The sequence below is a fragment of the Halichoeres trimaculatus genome, unplaced genomic scaffold (genome assembly GCF_033239565.1).
Source record: "Halichoeres trimaculatus isolate MK-OKI-2021-1 unplaced genomic scaffold, fHalTri1.1 fHalTri1_scaffold_20, whole genome shotgun sequence".
In the NCBI taxonomy this organism is placed as follows: domain Eukaryota; kingdom Metazoa; phylum Chordata; class Actinopteri; order Labriformes; family Labridae; genus Halichoeres; species Halichoeres trimaculatus.
The window spans coordinates 3,387,991-3,408,931 of NW_027437198.1; the positions used below are offsets into that span (position 1 = coordinate 3,387,991).

The 20,941-nt window shown below is 40.5% G+C and overlaps 1 protein-coding gene across 3 annotated transcripts in view; it reads right to left on the minus strand.

The window, feature by feature from the left end:
• LOC141809285 (trinucleotide repeat-containing gene 6C protein-like) overlaps window positions 1-20,941 on the minus strand; it is a 77,890-nt gene that overhangs the window by 52,547 nt on the left and 4,402 nt on the right. For all 3 annotated transcript variants that reach the window (XM_074696254.1, XM_074696253.1, XM_074696252.1), the window contains exons 2-3: window positions 14,329-14,431; window positions 10,349-10,370 (exon numbers count right to left, since the gene is read on the minus strand). In XM_074696254.1, the coding sequence (XP_074552355.1) occupies window positions 10,349-10,370; window positions 14,329-14,391 (85 nt within the window). In that variant the 5' untranslated portion in view covers window positions 14,392-14,431. The remainder of the gene's footprint in view (window positions 1-10,348; window positions 10,371-14,328; window positions 14,432-20,941) is intronic.

The window sequence follows — 20,941 nt, forward strand, 5'->3', positions numbered from 1 at the left end:
CCACAGCTGAGGAGTAAAATGTACAACAGGTAAAAGAAACAATGTCTCCAGTAAAGAGCTCTTAACTATTCCTGAATGAACAATGCTCTCAGAAGACATGTGGAGGACAGAGACGGCTCTTGTGGACTCATCTCTCTCTGTCACTGGTCTTTTTCTGCCAACAGCTGCAGGCAGACCAGATTCCTCTGCCTGTTATGATTTAGAGGAAGTGATGTGTGAAAGAGAGAGGGACATGCTATCCTTCTGACCTGTAATATAACCTTTTAAAAACACCGCAAAGTGCTGCACTTACAGATAAATGTCAACACACAATTTTCTTTATCTGACAAATTGATTTTGGGTTGCCTTTAAAACTACACATTTCTACATCTGGGTGCAAATGGGCTGATAATTCAAGGGAAACTCCTGATACGGTACTGATGACACAATTCACACTGATTTCAAAGGTAGAGTCTGAAAGATTTTTAAAAAAAAATAAAACGTCAACTTTCACAGGAATAACCCTGCTCAATCATCCCTTCTGAGCCTCTACATGTGTGTCAGTAGCCACGTATACATGGACTCAAATATTTCGCTTGCATTTGGTTTATGTACTCAAACGGAAAGAATTTAACCTTTGTAAACACCTCATTCTCAAAGAAAAGTGTCAATCCGAATGGACATTTAATCGGTGTCACAGGGGTGGAATATTCCTTTCCCCAAACCGATTGAGGTATCATGTATCCACTCAAACGAAAAGTTGTCAGGGTGCGTTCCTTCAGCGCATGCTCAGACATGACCTAAGACGTAACTAAAGACGTTCCTCAACTTTAAAAATGGCGGCGAGCCGTCAGCACTGGACTGCGGCTGGAAAGTTTGGTTTTGATCCAAACTTTGAAAGAATTGAACATAACTTCAAGACTGGACGGATGACAAACTCGCAATACAGAGTTATTCCAACAAGTGAAAGATAAACTCTTTGATAAATCACACGATGTTTATGTTTTTCTGCGCATGCCCCATTGACTATTCTGTTTGATTACAGCGGCGCACGTAGACCAGAGATTGGAATATTCCTTTCCATGTATACTATTGTTTTCGCAAAAGTCATTCAGAAAGATTCCAGTCGGAAAGACGAAAAACTCCTCATGTGACCGTGGCTACTGTCTGTGTCTGCCTCAACCCCCTCCTCTGCCTGTAAGTTGATGTTTTGGTTGTGTTGGGACAAATCTGGGTAGGGAGTAAGCATGGTCACCTCAGCCAGTCACAGCATACCCAGAGCTCAAGTGACTTTGGGTGTTGATGATAGCGAGTAAAAGAAGCTAATGAGAGCAGCTATGATAGTGGACCTAACACGGAGAAAGAAAAACAACCAAAGTGAAACAGAACTCCAAACAGATAAAGCTTTTTCGTAAGCCAGGATGGACCTTGGCTCGACTTTCACTCGCTTTCAGGAACTTGGAGAACAGCACAGGATGAATAGCAACGTGACTTGGCTTTCTACTGAACAGGTATGTGTTAAATACCCTTGATTAGCCAATATGACAAGCCAGGTGTACAGCTCCAGATCTCACCCTGATGAGACCACTCACAACCATTTGCAGCCTCATTCACTTTAGGGCTGCAACGATTGGTCGACATAATCGCCTACGTCGCAGTAAAATTAATCGACAAAAATTTTAATAGTCTACGCGGTGTATTGTTGCTTTTATTGTCATTGTCACATGGTGAAATCAAATACCAGGGGGAAATACTCATTTGCAACTTCAGTTCACAGCATGAGGTGCTGTGCTATAGGATACTTTCATGGGAAAATATCACTAAGTTCATATGTGAGGAATATTGATGAGGAAAAATCTCCACTCGCAGAGAGCGCTGTGCGCTGACGGAGGCGCTGCTTGGACAGCCTGACAGCTCCCAGAGTTTAGCGTCTGATAACGTGATTTAGAGAGTCCCCTTCACTCTCTGTTACAAACAGTAACAGAGGATCTGAGTCACAAACTTGTGTCAAAACTCCCCCAACTTTTGAAAAGAGAGGACTTTTATCTGATGGAGCTCTCACTCTCAAGCTCACACTGCACCGGTAACACTCAGCAGGGAGGAGGAGGGGCGGAGTGCGCATGAGCGAAAAAGCACATGTAGAGAAACTAAACTTAACGCGTTGTCATGGAGAGCTGGGAGAGAATCAGGCGGGATCATACAGAGAGCAAAGCCCAAATAAGCAAATAAACATTAGAAAACAAGCCCAAAGTCACTAATCAGTGGTCTGTCCAACACTGTGAACAACTTCATTTCCCTGTTACCTGCTTCATTCATTTTGAGACTTTTTTTGTATAGTACTTATATTTTTTTAAGTCATCATGAATGAAGTAAAGACAAACAAACAAACATGACACAGGGTTGACCAATCAGAGGTGAGAACCTAACTCTGGGTAAATGTCTTATCTGACCTTCTGACGTCGTAACCTCCATGTAAAGAGAAAAGAAAAAACGACTCTTCATAGTTTGGATGTGCCTGAAGTACCAGTGTGTGTTGGCTGTAGAGCTAAACCCTGTTCCCTGAGGAAGCTGGATCTTTGAACTGAGTCTACATCAAACAATGTTGATAGTTATTCATATTTCAATTTATTTAGGACAGCCCCTTGAGTTGCAGCATCTCGTTTTCGAGGAGGTCCCTACAAAAATACAAAAATAACACAAAAAATACATAACAATAGTACATCGCCGTTGAATTAGGGCATCAAAATTGTAGAGAACCCAAATTTTGGAGAAGCAGACTGAGGTGAGCAACAAAGGTTCAGGCTACTGCAGCCATCTTGGAATCATGCCTTGTGAACGTGCATGCTAAAGACAGTCATTTAAAATAAAATAAGGACATATACACAATTTATGCAGGGTCCAACACTCGCCAGCAGCAGTATCTATCTTCTACCTCTGCTGCTCTTTAAAATGCACTTTATCATCTCCATGGCTGCATGCATTAAGCTACGCTCCGGGAAGACGGCGTGCATAAGGGGCGGAGATGTTGACAAGAGGCACACTGCTATAAATTCCCCTCTGATCACACCCCAATTTATGACTCTACAACACAAAGCACCGTAATTAGGCAAAAGAGACATGGCAAATTAATTTGTTATGAAATTACTGGCTTGACACTTGCGTATAATAATGTTATCTTTCATTGCTCCATGTAAATGTGCGTCCTGATGTGCATGTATGTGGTACTGTTATCCCTGATAAGGATTAATATAAACAGCATCAACAACAGCTTATTAACCCTTTGAAATTAACTTCAGTACAGCCAGTTAATGGGAGAATGGGTAGTACTCTAGCCTCACTCAGAATTATTAGTTTAATGATGGGGGATAGTAACTGTAGGTCTGTTGTTTTAATGCAAAAAAGAGTGAAAGGGCAGATTGCAGGAAAAAAAACATGTGTTATGTTATACAACAAAAGAGGCACAAATTTAGTGGCTGAAGTGGCTGTTTTCAGTACGGCTATTTAAAACACTCTTTTTTAGTGCTGTCAGGCAATTAAAAAAAATTATCTAATTAATTACAGGATTTGTAATTAATTAATATAATTTATTGCATTTTTATCTCATATCTGCTTAAGGTCCCAAAATAAAGAATTTGAATTCCAGGACATTAAAATTTCATTAAAAGACATTAAAAAACATTTAAAAATAAGGTGGGAATGTATACAACACATTTTTAGGTACCCTGAGGCATAAGGAACAAATGAAAAAAAGTGTTATGGTTCTATCTTTACAAAATCTACACATTCCTGTACCCAATATAAGCTGATGTGATTTTTGGGACGGTTTTTGATTCTGTGACATTTTTACTCGATGTGGATTCAATTTTCACTGCAATATAAACTTCTATACTTCTATGATGTCAGGAGAACCGGGGCTAAAGGCTGAAAACTGTGAGGAACTATGTACAAAACACTTTATTCAAGTCTTGGATCAAAGAAAAGTGAAGTATTTTCAATTTTACATGCTCTGAATACACAAACTGTTGGTCAGCTGAAACATGACACCAGGAAGATGGAAGCAAATTTTCAAAGAATTCTTTAGATTTAAAAACAGAACAAATAACAATCATTCAGTGCTTTTTTAATGCAGTAAAGAGTGTAAAATTATCTGGTTTTTACAGAATTGAGCTAGAGCAAACGGTTGATTTTCTGCAGGTTTTCAAAAAGGACGTGTGAATAAACGAGATGTGGACGGCAGTCTCACAAAAATCACTCTCGCTTCCCCTCTGGTTTAAAGCATGTTGCTGACTTCACGTGTGATACATTCACTCATACATTCACGAGAACACCACTTTTTCCAAGTAGGACAAACAGTTTGTAAATGCCAGACATTTGAAAATTATGTGTCTTTGAACGCCTTGTGGGTTTGGGATCCAGATTAATCTGCGTTAATTTTTATAACGCATTAATTTGTGGTGTAATTAATTAATCTTATTAATGCATTAAAATGACAGCCCTACTCTTTTTCTTTTCAACATGTTGTTATATGATGTAGCAAAGGACATGTTCTTGGACTCCACTCTGATCCAGTGTGAATAATAGGTGGATAGTGAGTGAGAGCCATCATTTTGAGTCATGTTTATTGTGTTTCTTTCAGTGTATTATTTAATTTGACCATTCATTAAGATGGTTAAATATTGCATTTTTGCTGGATGCAGAAATACTAGCTTTAAAGCCCACTTTTTCCTCAACAGGAAGAAAAATGGAGTTTGGATCTCAGGTTTGTTTTGTGCTGGTGAAAAGATGGGACTGTATTTCTGCATTGGTGACAAAAAAACATGGTGGTCTGTGGTGACCATTTTTGTCAGAAATGTATGTGCCTAGTGATATGATGGAGTCCAGGGATACCAGGAACCAGGTCCAGGTGGAACTAACCTGGGTGCTGTCCCGTTGATACAAACAACTGTAGGTTCACCAGCAGCAGCAGCAGCTGACCCTGGCCTGGCTCCCAGTGACAGACGTAAACAAGATTTATCGGAGACTCAACCAAAGATTCAACCCTACAGATATGTGTGCTGATCTCTGTAGCCAAGTTTTTGTTTTGTGACTCTAGATCAGTGGATAGACCTCTCTCTGTCTTTCTCTCTATGGGCTTTATCATGACAGCTCAAAGCATGTTGCTTTATGATCAGCTCTTACACTTTCTACTTATTTTTGAAGTCAGTGTATCTGATTTCAAACTTTAAATAAGTTGACGTGAACACATCACTAGCTAACAGCGCTCACTCACCTGGACACCTGCTCTGTTCTCCTCACTCCACAACTCCTCTGCTCTCCTACGGCTGTTATTCCTCCTGATCCTGCCCTGTTCCTGCTATCCATCTTTCATAACAGGCTCATAATTATAAACCCGAGGACCATCACATGGATAGGAATACAGATTTTCTTCTTCTTCATTAACAGGAGTGACATTCTGATCCATGTTTATTAATGTTAAACAGAGGTAGAAGCAGAGGGACTCCTCTCTGTGACAACACCTTCAAACCCTAACCTTCAAATGACAGTTTTTAATGCAGAAGTAAAAACAAATATACTAAAATGTCTCCAGGAGACCCTGTGGTTTGTTCATTATGGAAACTCTTTCAAAATATTAATCTGAAATAATTTCCCTACAAATCGTTTAACTGTTGTCTTTAACCTGCAATATGCCCTTTAACAAAGACACAATCTTATCGGGCTAGTTTTATTTTCTCTTAGTTGTCCATGTATTTGCACGAATATGCATGCCGCTTATACGGATTAATTTCAGAAGTGTTCAGTCAGGAGATTCATTTATATTTAACTCATTTTTGAATCACTTTCAACCCACATGAACTTTCCAAACCACAACAAAATGCACCAGATTCAGTCTGAGCCTCAGTCAAAAGTCTTCCTCTGCACACCAGAGATTGCTGAAGTGAAAAAAAGTTTGGCATTGGGCTCCCTTATATTGGTAGCTTGTTGTGAATGTGCTACATGTGCTAATTCAAAACATTCTCTGTACGGTGGTGAGGTCTGTGTAGTATTTCTGGTAGTAATACAGAACTATATGAGTAAAACCATGTGTGCATTTGCCAAAGCACACAATGTACATATGCTGCTGGTGTCACATAAGGGGACTGTTAGAGCAAGAGCAAGAGTGAGAGTGAGTGTGTTTGTGTGTGTGTGTCTGAGTCTGAGACGTGAGCCAGTAGAATTATCCTGCAAAGGGCCCCTTCAGCTGTGCCGGCAAACAGGAAACTGCCATGCATTCTCACAGTTTCACATGGCTCCGTCTGTTTCTTCTGCTCACGGCTTTCAAGCTTTGTTTTCTAGACCTCTCAAACAACTGAAGGCACCGTGTTCTAGCAGACGCCTCCCCACACTTTGCACAAATGTAACAAAAATAATTCATCCTCTCGCTTTCCTCACAGTAAATCTTTTTCTGCTTGCTTTTCCCTCCTGCAGGTCCCTGGGTGGGCCTCTCTGCTAGAACAGACAGGAGGTGGTGTAGTGTTACTATGGTGCTCGGGGTCTTACTGCAGATCTCCTGTGTTTTATCAGCCTCCACACAAGCCATATTCTCCTAATTAGCCCCAAGTGTACCTGGCACTAGTACGAGAGAAAATCTGCATGTTTTTGTTGATAAGTCTATCAGCTGTTTATTCTGTTTATTGTTTTTGTTCACTATTTTTAAGAAGCTGACAACCTGCAGCTGTATAATCAAAAACTAGCATTGAAATGAACATCTTCACTTTCAGATGAGTGAAACTGTTACAATTTGTCTAACATCACAGTGTGAGACTCCTGTATTCTAAATATTCGAAATATCCAATGAACGAATATCAAAATACTGGAAGATTATTTTTATTTTTAGTTTAACCATCAAATTAAACAGGGTCCGTGGGACACCGCCCCTCTGGGCCATAACAAAAGTCATTGCATACACCTTTTCCACATTTGTACTCTGGCTTGACAAATGCAATCTGCTCTGTGAAGCCGTCACCTTCCACAATAATTAAAGTGAACATGTGCTTGTTTCTCCTTTCACTATGCCAGACTAAGATGCCTGTAAAGCATTTCTGCCCTCAGTACAAGTCATTTAGTTCCTTCATTGCCCCACAATAGCGTTCTCAATATCCTCATTTTAGGCCATTCTGAAGATCTCGTTGAAACACTCCGTTTCAAGAATGACCTCCAGTAACCTCGCAACGTCACAAGTTCTATCAGAGGGGCGGAGGGGGTAGAGCCAGGGGGCGGTTTTTGCAGCATGGCAGTATTTACAAAATCGCCATATTGAATGGAGCAGACTGAGCGAGTTTGCTGTTTGCCAAAACTTCACCGTAAGGCATTGATAGCACTAATAAAATGGCAGAGTGTAGGATATGTCCTTTTGTATTGGACCCTGAGTCAGACCCGGACGGTTATGCAGCTCAGGAGGAAGAAAGTCCACCTCCACACAGATCATCTCAGGACGCTTCAGTGTGGTGAGTCAAACCGGTACTGTAACATGTATAGTTTATACGTTTATACTCGGCTCTTGGTGGGTGTATCCCTTGGTGGCGGTTGTGTGACTGACATCACAGAGGAGGAGCTGCTTTATCAGATTACTCCAATAAAAAGAAAGGATCCTTGTGTTGTCACGACGATCAAAATCTTGCGACCATCTGGCAATGACCTATTTTTAGAGGCATCAAATCTCGTTCCAGGATATCAGAAAAAATACAATATCTCATTTTTTGAAAATTTAGGGGGTGAAAGGTCTTGTTTTCAAATTTATTATATTATATGTAAGTATTAAATCAGGCATCAGCATATGTCCCCTTTAACGAGAGTACACTTCCAGTTATTAGCAAGCTGATCTTTTTCGCCCTGTTTTTGTCACATCCATGTGCTAACAGGGCTAACAACTGACGTGAGGCAAGACTGCCTGCATCAGCTGTTCTCTCCTTGTGCTTCGAGCGCATGTGGTTAAACATCAAGCTAATTATTCTGATGCATGTAAGTTTAAAGCACATATCTGTCACTGCACATTATCTTCATGGGTTTTGTTGAAGTACTTCCAGAAATAACTTTTCTTGACTGACATGTCTCAGGTGTAGCAGACAGTTCTGAATTTGTTGTGTTTTTGCTTGTTCATGTTCCTAGAGAGTTGCCGTAGCAGCCGTAAAACAATTGTTTTTGCTAAAACCTGGCTTGATGTGCTGAAGCTGTGGCTCAAGAAGTCGTCAGTTTGTATCCTGTAAATAATTTTGATACCCAGTAGAGCCCGACCGATTAATCGGCCCACCCGATTAATCGGGTCGATTATAGCCTGTCCTCGATTAATCAACATCGGCCAAAATTAAGCCGATTATAAAGAAATTTGCCCTGCGGAGATTCTGTCGCTCCTGTTTCTATGTGTTAATTAGTATAAGGCTACTACACAGCTCCTCACTTTATAATGCCATGCAGGTTTAACCTGGGCTTATAAATTCACCAGTTATTGTTTTGGTTGAAATAATTTTTGAATATGTTTCAATGTATTTTGTTGTAATTGTATTTATTGCATGTGTTGAAAGCAGCGACATTGTTTCTTAAAATCTAGTTTAGTCCCATGCATTAAATGGAAGATGGAACTTTTTAATAGCTAGTCATAATTTGTGTTCATATCCAGTATTTATCCTGTGTATATCAATGAATTTATTACATATATCAGTCGATATATCGGATATCAGTCGATATATCGGATATCGGCCGATATATCTGATATCGGCTTCTTTTTGCCCCCAGTATCGGTATCGACATCGGCCCCAAAAATCCCATATCGGTCGGGCTCTACTACCCAGTTTATCCAGTAAGGCAAAGACAAAACGCTGGGTCACACCTGTAACACTGTGTGTGTTCAAATTATGTCGCCAAAAGCAGCGCAGGTGTGCGAATAACAAAATGTTGCTTGAATAATGGGGTTAACAGCAAGTATTCAATTATTCATACCCATCCCTAGTATGAGATGTATCACTGAATTGATGGTATTGGCAATAATCTAATGCATGCTTTATACAAAGACTAACAAGATGCTGAATGTGGCATGTAAGGGGGCCGTGGCGTGTTGCTGTTACAAGCAGCTATAAAAGAATGGTGCCTATCACAGTCTAGTTTGAGGATGGGGAGAAAAGTGTGTTATATAGGTCAATTTGGGAAGGCTGTGAAACACAAAGGAGAAGAGGAGAGACGAAGAGAACCCTGAGCTACACAGCTAACCCAGATCACATTCATTAGTGCTGCAAACTGTGAGGCGCTAAGGATGACTCAGACCAGAGGAAAAAGGAGTGAGTGTGTGAGTGTGGGGGGCATCTCAGTGACATTACAGCCTCATTAACTCATCCTTCAGGGGGGAGAGTGGGAGGTCAAGGCGCTGACCCTAGATGATTCCAGCGCTCACAGTCCTGTGCGCCCACAAGAGGCAAACACACATTCTTGACTTTACTAATCCAAACATAAATTAGCCACCAAACTTGCACAAACACATTTGTCTAAAAACAGCTTTGGGTGCTTCAACACAAAGACACACATGCTGTAATCAGGTGTGTATTCTCTTGCTGCTATTAAGGCCACACTGCCAAAGTGTAGCAGACGTTCTAATCAGATTTTGCCTCTGCCCATCCCTTGTGAGGTATTAACTCTCCTCCCATCTGCCTGGCCTGGAGTTATCAGCTCCTGGGCTAAATGGTTGTCCGACAAAGGCTTCCCATATCATTAAGAGCTTTAGCTGTAGTAGAAACAGTGAGTAAGAGCTCAACACTTTTCCTAAAGGAGGTGGCAAGTTCCTTTCTTTTGTTTTCTGGTTATTTTTCTTCTCTTCTGAGATTTCTCCTCACCTCTACACCTCCCAGGTTTGCCCGAGGAGCCCATAGGGAGGCCTCAGGAGCAGCTGCACCATCCCCGTGCTCCCCATTAGTCTTGTATGAGCACTATGGCATCCATTTCTGCTCAGGTAGATTGGACCACCTGGCTGTCCCTGCTAAAGATGGTTTGTGATCATAAAAGCTAATGCATCTTATCCAAACTGCACAGCAGGGAACAGAGGGCAAATTGAGGCTGGGAGGCAAAACAAGCAAGCTTTGTCATGAGCTATCCATCTAATTATGAAGACGAACATTTTACACCCCCGTAAGATAAGTTTCCTTGGCGTCTGAGACATAAAAACTGAAAGTCAGAGCAGACAACTTTGACAGTGTTTTTTGTTGTCTGGGCATCATGCTGTAAGACGGAGCAAAGGACAACGCACGCCTGCAGGCAAACATAAAGATGCTGAATAAATATGATTGCTTTTTTATTTTGGTGCCAGAAAACAAAGATTAGAAGTGAAAGAAAAGTTGCCAAAACTCACCTTTGGTTATCTGTTCTGTGGTCTGAAAGAAAAAAAAGGAAAATATAAATGAACATGTGAAGAAAAATCAGAAACTCACGTCTGGGTTGAAACTGTGGGTTGAAATGTAAACGCTCCATCCACATCTGAGTTGCATTGGCTGGCTCGCCAGCTGCACAACAGTGCTGGAGCAACTAGCCAGGGCAGTCAGAACAAAATGTTCAGAGGCCGGTTTTGTGCATCTATTGAAATGCTAAGAGGTTCATGTTCATTCCTAATGCTCAGCAGGGTGAATGGGTTCATTGAGCTGGAGGTGAAAATAGATCAAAAATGCTACTCTTAGACATTAAGACTACTTTTAGCAGCTCTGCAATGTGTGTTCAAGGAAACATAGGTGTTAGTGAGGGGAGCAGGCCAACCTGTTAACACAGAAAACAGATGACCCACTGAAGGGAAGGGTAAGGAGGGGAGCTGGGGGGTGACCACTTCATAAAGGTAAGGTAAATGCTTGTGCTCAAAGTGCATGTGAGAAAAAGCAGCTGAGCATACAGGAACATGAAGTAACAATGCAGTTACAGTACACAGTCTTAAGATAATGTTCAACCATGTGACTTTTCATTACACAAAAATGGGGGTCATTTAAAGGTAAAGCGTGTAGAAGTTGTCAGCATTTGGCCAAACAGAAACGGGGAAATGAGATATAATGTTTATGTTTGTGAAATATCTTAAAATAAGTGAAAAATAATCCCAATTCAACTTACTGTCTTTTGATTAAGTTGGAAATAGATTTTTATACTAACATTACTAAGAGCCGGGTTCACAGAGGCAGACATGACGAATGGGAAAGTTTGTCTACGGCAAATTTTGGGGGACAGAAAGAGTGAAACACAGTTTTCAATACGAGCCTGGCCTTGAAGAGAAGTCAGGCAGAGAAGAGGACAGTGGATGTTGCTTTTACAATTGAAGAAGAAGAAAGCAGTTGTTGTTGAAGAAGAGAAAGTATATTTTTGTTGTTTTGCAGGAAAAAATTGTTACGGAGAGTATTTTCTGATGGAGAATCACAAATATATATCACATGAGTGTAAATATATATACAGTGATATTTTTACTACTTTTCTCCTGTGTTTGTCTGGAGATCCTACATGTATCCATGGCTGCATTGTTTACATGTGAAATTAGCTGTTAGCAGCCTGTAGCATGTCAGTGCTAACTAGTGTAAGGCTTGATGATTTCCCTCGAGGTGAGGAGGAGGAGGTGAGGACGACGTGCTGGTTCTTGGGTGTGAGCTAGGAGGTGACGACGTGGACCTGTCCTTCCATCCATCGTTATTGGGAACGTGGGATCTATCTCCAGTGGGATTGACGAGCTAGCCGTGCTAGCCCAGCGGCAGAGGGGCTGCCGGAGGGCAGAGTGGCATCGTGCTGCTCACGGACGTGGCTGACGGAGCTGACATCGGACGCCGGCGCCACATTGGAGGAGCTTCGCCTGCTGTGAGCAGACAGGATCCAGGAGACAGAGACTGAACAGACTGCTGGGGAGGCTCAGTCCTGGACCCTGTGGAGGTGGAGACTGGCTGGGCTGGAGAGTGGTGGTCGGGCTGTCATCTATTTTCTTGTGGACCTTTTTGCACTTTCTATACACTTTCTTACTTTTGTTTTATCGATTGCTGCTGTGACTCCTGAATTTCCCTTCGAGTACAAATAAAGTATTTTCTTTCTTTCTTTCTATCTATCTATCTATCTATCTATCTATCTATCTATCTATCTATCTATCTATCTATCTATCTATCTAATAATTTCCCTTCAGGGATGAATAAAGTATATTTTATCCTTATCTTTATCTTATATCTATCTAAATCGTCAGATTTTGCTCCAAAAAGATCAGGAAGAAATGAAGAGAAACCGGGACAACGACTAAAAGGAGAGTAAACGTGTGTAGAGTTTCCAAGCTGGGAGTCATCAATGAAAAAGTTGGGTCTGAAGGACGACGCTGAACTTGGTTGTTTTCTGCTCCACAGGTAAAGGTGACGTGCCATTGGAGAATGATTCTGTAGCAACGTTTATTGGTTGTAAAGGTCATTGTTTATTGTTTATGGTACAGTCTAACAAACGTCGTTGTTTCTCTGTCTGATAGTTTTCTTTCCTCTCTGACAGTCAGAGGTGGATTGGTGCTTCATTGTTGAAGGCTAGCTCTGTCAAACAGAACATGAGCTAGCAGAGGGTGATGTGGCTGTCATGGAGTTTTCTGCCTGTTGTTTCTCCAGCTGTGAGACTATGTTTAGCAGCATCAACGCCCATCAACATGATGATCAGAATAAATTAGGGCTGGAGCTATCGAATATTTTAGTATTCGAGTATTCTACGGAAAATCCCATTGATTAATCGAGTAATCGAATAAAACACATTTTTGTTAAGTTAAAGAGCAGTTATTTTTCAAATGAAAATTTGTTTCAAGCAAGTGTAAAATCAAGTGACTTTGTGGGATTAATTCCAAGTTCCGTGCGATCTGTAGGGCTGCAACTACGATTATTTTTAGTGTCGACTAATCTATCAATTATTTTTTCGATTAGTCGATTAATCACGATTATTTTGAGTTTCAACCTAATTTGGCCTTTAAAAGGTGCAGACCTTTATAATTCAACCTGTGTGTTGCATTTTTACTGCATTTACCCAGAGTTAGGTTCTCACCTCTGATTGGTCAGCCCTGTGTCACGTTTGTTTGTTTGTTTGTTTGTTTGTTTGTTTGTCTTTATTTCATTCATGATGACGTGAAAAAATATAAGTACTAGGCTATACAAAAAATAAATAGGCTAAATCTCAAACTGAATGAAGCAGGTAACAGGGAAATTAAGTTGTTGTACGCAGTGTTGGACAGACCGCTTATTAGTGACTTTGGGCTCGTTTTCTAATGTTTATTTGCTCATTGGGGCTTTGCTCTCTGTATGATCCCGTATGACTCTCCCCCAACTCTCCATGACAACGCGTTAAGTTTCGTTTCTCTACATGCGCGACTTCCACTTCGCTCATGCGCACTCCGCCCCTCCTCCTCCCCGCTGAGTGTTACCGCTGCAGTGTGAGCTTGAGAGTGATAAATTTCCTCTCTTTTCAAAAGTTAGGGGGATTTTTTACACTAGTTTGTCGCTTAGAACCTTAAAAAAATTGTTGGTAACAGAGAGTGAAGGACTCTCTAGATCACGTTATCAGACGCTAAACTCCGGGAGCTGACAGGCTCCGTCAGAGCCTCTGTCAGCGCACAGCGCTCTCTGGAAGTGGAGATTTTTCCTCATCAATATTCCTCACGTATGAACTTAGTGATCTTTTCCCATAAAAGTATCCAATCACACAGCACCTCATGGTGTGAACTGAAGTTACCAATTAGTATTACCCCCTGGTATTTGATTTCACCATGCGACAACAACAATAAAAACAATAATACGACGCGTCGACTATTAAAATTTGCGTCGATGAATTTTTTTCGTCGACGTAGTCGATTATGTCGACTAATCGTTGCAGCCCTAGCGATCTGTTGAGATATGAGATACAAGCAGCTGATGCAGATCAATACATGCTTTCATATCAGTCTCCAAACTCCAGAAAAGAAGCTAGATTTGTTGCTAGTCACTATTTTGACAAAGAGGTGGCTTGAGGGGTCTGAAAACTCTCTAAATATGGCGTCAGCTCTATATGAAATGCCACTCTTTGATCTTTTTTAAAATTAAACGATTCATCGAGGCAGAGAAAATTCCGCAATCATTTTTTGTAATCGAGTACCTCGAATTATTCGAGGAATCGTTTCAGCTCTAGAATAAATGAAGCCATCTTCAGGATCCCCTTTGATCTGTAAAGGCTGAGAGTCACTAAGTGATGGGATGGTTTAGGAACAGATGGATTCATTCTGAAATCTGAATGCTACATGTCGCTGATAATTTCTACACACTGCACCTTTAAGCTTAAGTATAAATGTTTGCGTGTGTACAATGAGCAAATGTATCTTTATCTTACCTTTTTCTGAGCAGCTTCTTTCTTTTTCTTCTCGTCTTGCTTTTTCTTTTTCTTATCTTCCATCAAATGGTTCTCTTCTTGTTTTTCTTGCTCCTTCTAACAGCTGTGACACAAAAAGAGACACAGAGAGAAGATGGTAATGAAGAGAAATGCTCTGTGTCTGAACAGGTGAACACGGTACAGAAAGAGACTGACTCTAGTTGATTAGCTGTTTTATTCTTGCTGTTAAAGATGAAATCTCTGCTGTCAGGTGAAGTTGTGGCTACACAAACACAGGTGTAATAGTAAGACAACCACGGGGCAGGCGATTGTTGGTTTGTTTTGTACTATCTGGAAGCACATGTCATTACAAAGTGCTGTATTCTGAAAATGCAAGAGGAGTTTTGAGGTTGTTAGTGTGTGGGGTTTGTTCTGGAAACTATTAGGGAGGTCTTGTTGGAAGAGTAAAGAAGAGGGCCAATGAGACGAGGCTCCTGCCAGAGGATATGGATTCTGACACAGTTGATTGGATGGGAGACCACAGAAGACAAATCAGACAGTGTTCTGGTTGTAGACAACTTTCATGAAGTACATATGTTGACAAGGTCTTTACACCTTCCTAGTGTTGACCTACAATTTCTTTAGCCAGTCAAGAGAGAAAAACTGTTCACAATAGACACACACTAGCTCAACACAACCTTACAATGGCCTATTGTTCCCTGATATGAGTTGCTCTTTATCTAACTCGATCTCCTACACAGACAAACAAAAACATCAAATCTAAAACCAGGATTCAGGATTCAGGAAAAAGCCTCAGAACAAAGAATTGGCACAAAGTTTCTTGAAGAAAAGATGCAAAATTATACATCAGTGTTTTTCCCATGCCATGCCAATGCTGCTGCAGGCTGGTGATAGCATTGTGTGTCTATGCCATTGCCTGGCAACAGGCTCTCCCTCCTGAGTGTTGGTTGGCAGTCAGGTGGAGACAGACAGACAGACAGACAGACAGCGCCCTTCAGCTCTGTGCTGGAAACAGTTTGTTGTTGAGTGTCATTGATAGAATTGAAACACAACCAAAAACTGTGACAGATATTATTTGGTCTGATGGGGCTGCAAGTGTGGCTTCAAACGTAGGCTATGTCTCAAATCAGATACCTCAGTCAGTGCGCTCACATGAAACACACGGCGTACCTGTACATGTTAGAGCAGTGCACAAAATCTTACAGGGTAGTGCTGTCTCAAATCAAACAGTGCTGCTTCAAACTTCCTGTAAGTGAAGATGGGACAACCGTTCAGTGGTGTCCCTCTGCTATTCATTAATTGCAACTGTCATCTGTTGTTTGATCAGTTTCTCCCCCTTCCACAACGTACCGTATTTTCTGCACCATAAGGCGCACCTAAAAGCCTTCAGTTTTCTCAAAAGCAGACAGTGCGCCTTATAATCTGATGTGCCTTATATATGGATCAATATTGATTAATCATGGCTACTGTAGTCAGAGGGTGTCGTCGGAGTAACAGCGGTAAGCAGTAAGAACCTGTACAGAGGAATTCTGCTAAGTGCTAACTAAGGGTGCATGATAACTATTGGACCGATAGTTATCGAGCCGATAACGGGAAATTATGACGTCATTCCTATCGGTCCGATATTACGGCGGCTAGCCCCGATAACGTGTATCTTTGTCCCGCTCTCACTGTAAGACATGAACGGCCTGCAGTGAGTGATGCGTTCAAGAGGCGTTGGCAAAAAAAGAAATAACAACACTTCTTGACTGAAAAATTGAAGAGTTCCCCCTCATGTCAGAAAAGACTCATTAACTTGGTCATATTGTTGTAGTTACAGACTTGAATTGGCATCCACAGTATTTTTTCACGTTACACATAAAAAATGCAAATATAAATTTAAAAAGGCTGAAAGAAGGACTAGCAAACGTGATTTTCCGTCACACCCTAAATGCATCACAACACAGCACAGCATGTTGACGCTTCAAAACAGAAAACATGGAGTAGACTTTGTCGGACTTCTTTAAAGCTTCTGAAGAAGACAGTTATTCCAGGAAAGTTCCATGAGGAGGAAAAGAGAGCAGCTTCAATACTTTAAACCTAATCAGTCAGCTGAAACGTAACCATCGCTTCGACAGAGTTTTGAAAGCATGAGGACACCCAGAATGCTAAAGACGCTAATAACGTAAAGCCGACCACAACGAATCCACTGGGACTTACACACTTCTGAAAAATCCAAGAAATTTGCCGGACATGACCCACGGGCTAAGGTAATTTAATTTTTTATTTGTTTTGAATACAGTGTCAGGTCACAACATGTGCCATCTTTATGGGCACCAACAAAACACTGAATGAAAATCATCATCTCCAGCTCACATACTCTCACACTGAGTGAGGTCTTACACACACCTCCGCCCCTCCCTCCTGCTGCTCTCTGACCCGCTCACAGCCGTCATGATGCCTTCATACTGATGGTCAAAAACACAAACATCTGCCCTGAACACAGAACTAACAGCAGAGCTGTTACAGTATGAACGCCAGAGTCTGTACGTGTAGGTGAGGGAGGTGCGTTAATAAAGTGACATGTTTTTTAAAGGTAGTATAGTATTGTATAGTATAGTATAGTATAGTATAGCATAGTATAGTATAGTATAGTATATGGTATAAAGGTGTTTCCATTGCATATTTTGTGATAAACTTCTCTGAAAAATCATCTCATGAGAGCACAAAAACGCTTTATTCAAATTTGAGAGGTTTCACGAAATTTTGGTGTCTCTATTATCAATTTTTTACGACGTTTAAGTTGCAGAAAAAAAATAAGTGAACCTCATTTACTGTAGTGAAAGATATTCATTTGAATCAAACCAGAAGCCAGAGTCGTCCTTTAAGATAGATAGATAGATAGATAGATAGATAGATAGATAGATAGATAGATAGATAGATAGATAGATAGATAGATAGACGGGAACTTAATTAATCCCTCAGGAAGGTTACCCCAGGGAATTCAGATTCCAGCAGCAGTTGTACCAAAGAATAGAACCAGCACATAAGTAGAAAAAAATATATAGGATACAAACTCAAGTTATATACAAGCACTATACTGTACACAGTAGCTCCAATTATAACAGTACTTTGGTTTTGTTTATAGAATTCACGTCATGATCTTAGGATAATATATAAATGTTTGAGAGTGTGTGTTATCGGTATCGGCCTGTAGAAGCTGAAAGTTATCGGTTTATCGGTATCGGTTAAAAAAAAAAAGTTATCGCGCATCCCTAGTGCTAACATTAGCTCACAGGCTGGCCCGGGCTTCTTCTCTTGTTTATTCTCAGAGCAATACAGCGCCCCCCAAAGGTCTGGCATTTGAACTGATCTCTGGAAACGGCTTTTGTGGACGGCAGAAATGGCTTCGTCTTTACAGCGCACTTTTTTTGAAAACAGCACAGAAAATAGTTGGATAGGAAAATGTGCGGCTCTGTGTGGATGTAGCCTGAGTTTGACTGACTTATTGACTGTTTTCTTGACATTCCCTTTAGTGCAGCTCCATCTAGTGGATGCATAACGCAACCCCAGCCACTACTGTAGCTTCTATTCTATGCGCCTTATAATGCGGTGCGCCCTCTATATGAAAACAGTTTTCAAATAGGCCAGTCATTGAAGGTGCGCCTTATATTCCGAAGCGCCTTATAGTGCGGAAAATACGGGAAATGGTTCTCCGAGCTATACAGATGGGGTGTGTGGTTCAACAGGACATGAACGAAAGAGCGAGTCGTTGAATTTTCCTCCACAGGAGTATTTCATTAAAGGAATGAAAAAAAGTAAACAGCCGATCTTGCTCTGCAGCAGAGACCAGAGCAATCGATTACAGTTTACACTCCACTCTGACTTCTCAGTAGATCACAGATTAACTAATTAATTAATTAATTAATGTGCAAAGACACATGAAAACATCTGACATCTCCCTTATCTGTCACAAAACAACCTTCAATTTTACATTTTTTCCAACTAAGCTTTTTTTCAGCTTATCTGCATCTCTCAAGCGTGGCATCCCCATTGCATCAGCTAACACCCGGGACTTGTCACAAACCAGTAAATTTACGACTTTACAAGGTCGTAAATTTGTGACTTTTTTGCCTCGCAAATTTACTAGATAATTAAGTCGTAAATTTTCCACTTAATAAACTTGCAAATTTTCAAGTTTCTAAAGTTGTAAATCTGCGACTTTAGAAACTTTTGAGTTTTTTTCTCAAAAATGTATTTATTTATTTTATTTCTTAAGTGGCCCTAATATGCCGTCGTAGTCATGCACTAAAATTGGGGCCCTTTAATTAATTTTTACCTGGTTTTGTTTGCATCTCTGAATTATATTTCATCGTTTCTTTCACCCCCAGAGATTATATAAGGATTACATAGTAAAATTAAAAGACATGGCAAATAACTTTTTCTCAAACAAGGTTTCTGCCATCACAGTTTTTTAGTTTTCATCTCTCTTAGGATTTTATTTGAATTTGGTTTGGAAAATTGCTTCAGTGGCAGCTTTGGTGAGAAATGTGCATGTGTGATAACAGAAGAACTCCTGAGAAAAAGGTTTGCCTGTCTGAACTAAACATCAATTCTAAAAGGTGCAACTGTTGACTTTCTTCTAATGACGTACATCATAGTAACAGTTTACCGGTGTGTGTCATGATCCTGGCCCAGGTCACAGGCATTGTAAAACAATAATCTATAAATCTGACAGAGATTACTTCAGGTTAACTTCACTCTGGACCACACAGGTGACTTTTTTTACCAGTCTAGTTTGTCATAGTTTGCGATCAGGGTGACAGCAGCTGCTGCCCTCATCTCTCAGAGGCCACAGCCACCTCTGCTCTCAGACTGAGCCCACAGACAGGTGTCACAGGGTCATCAGGGGGAAGTGTCATGTCACAGGAAAGATCAGATTCTCTTCCACCTCTCAGCAATTTCACACGAGGGAAATCACAGGGAACACACACAATTAAGTGAATCCTGTGCATCTGTTTCAGTACACTGTTGCTAAAACGTCTGCATCTGCAAAGCGCAAAAAAATGATCAATGGAGACGTCCCTTTAGTATTAACACTTGTGCTCAATACTTGTTTTAAGCCTTCACTCACTTGCACTGTGAGCTTCCTGGCTTGTTCAGTAAATGCCTTCAATGTTTGTAGAGGCTAAAAGGTGATTCCTGCAGCACAACAAGCCTGTTGGTTTACAGCAAGCTGCATGAAAACAGAGCTGCTTCATAACTTCAGTGTAGGGCTGGGGGATATATTGAGTATATTTAGGCCTGTCATGATAATCAATAAATCAATTAACCGAACGATAAATAAAAACGTCCTCGGTAGGTTTGCCAGCCTCAATAAACTGACACGTGCATGCATGTTTGTTTTCCTCCTCTCTTTCGACCAAAGAGGCTGAATGAGAAGATGGCTCACTACGTCTATCTTTCCTAACATCGGGGTGCATAGGTTCTAGAGCGGATTTATAGCGGAGTGAGCATCTGTCAAAAATGTGATCTTTGGGGTGAATATGGAGCTGCTCGCGCGTACACACAGAGAGTGCTGAAGCGAGCGTCCTGAGGGGTAAGGAGGAAAGAAACTCATGCTAATATGAGTGATGGCACGAAAGATACTGTTTTTAAGCCGCCTGCCACAGTCCCAGTGTGGGAATATTTGTTTTTTTATCAGATGAACAAAGTGTGAGCTCATGAACACCAACCAGCTGATATGTCGCATTTGTTCGAAAATAGTGGCGACGATGAAGAAGAAGGGGAGGTGCAGCAGAGCCTTGTTCTTTGACAATCCGCTCTTACTGAGGCTTTTGGTCTGCAAAGTAAATAGAAATAAAAGCGCCAAATGGTGGGCGCTCAAAGACAGCTACATTGCCAAAGAAATGCAGCCCATCAATACGGTGAAAAGCCAGAAATGTTCAAAATGTTTGACAGACAGTACGGATTGACTGGGAAAAAGTACATGTTACAAACAAATCAGGAACTTTATAAACTCCCTTTTATTTAGGCTATAGTTTTTGTTGTTGTTTTTTTCTTTTGGAGTTTCGTTTTTTCTTTAGAGACAGGGTCTATGTTTTATTGTTTTTGATTATTATTAATTATTTTCATTGACATGTGTTTTTTTCTAAAAGAGAGTTCATTTCATTTTCATTGTATTTTTTTCTCTTTCTTGTTTGTTAAATTTATTATATTTTTTTCTTTAATTTATTTTATTTAAAAGATCCTGACCTTTTAATTACAGTTAAATACTCTTAAGAAATTAAAGTTTCTTGCTTTTGATATGGTGTACTCACTTTATTATCCCATTTATCATAATTACATCAATGAAAAAAATGAAAAAAAAAAAATCAAAATAATGTTGACAATAATATCGTTTATCGTCAATAATATTTTGGAAAATTATCATTTCGCAAAATTTGTTATCATGACAGGCCTACAAACACGGAATGTTTTTAACTTTCACTTTCACTTTTCTGCGCACTCTGCCCCTCTATTTCACAGTTGAATACTGAAATACTGCTAGACAAACCCCAATCCAATACAGTTCAACCAGCTCCTATGCTCACAGACAGAAGTTACTAGAGTCCTTTCAGCATGACCAACATTA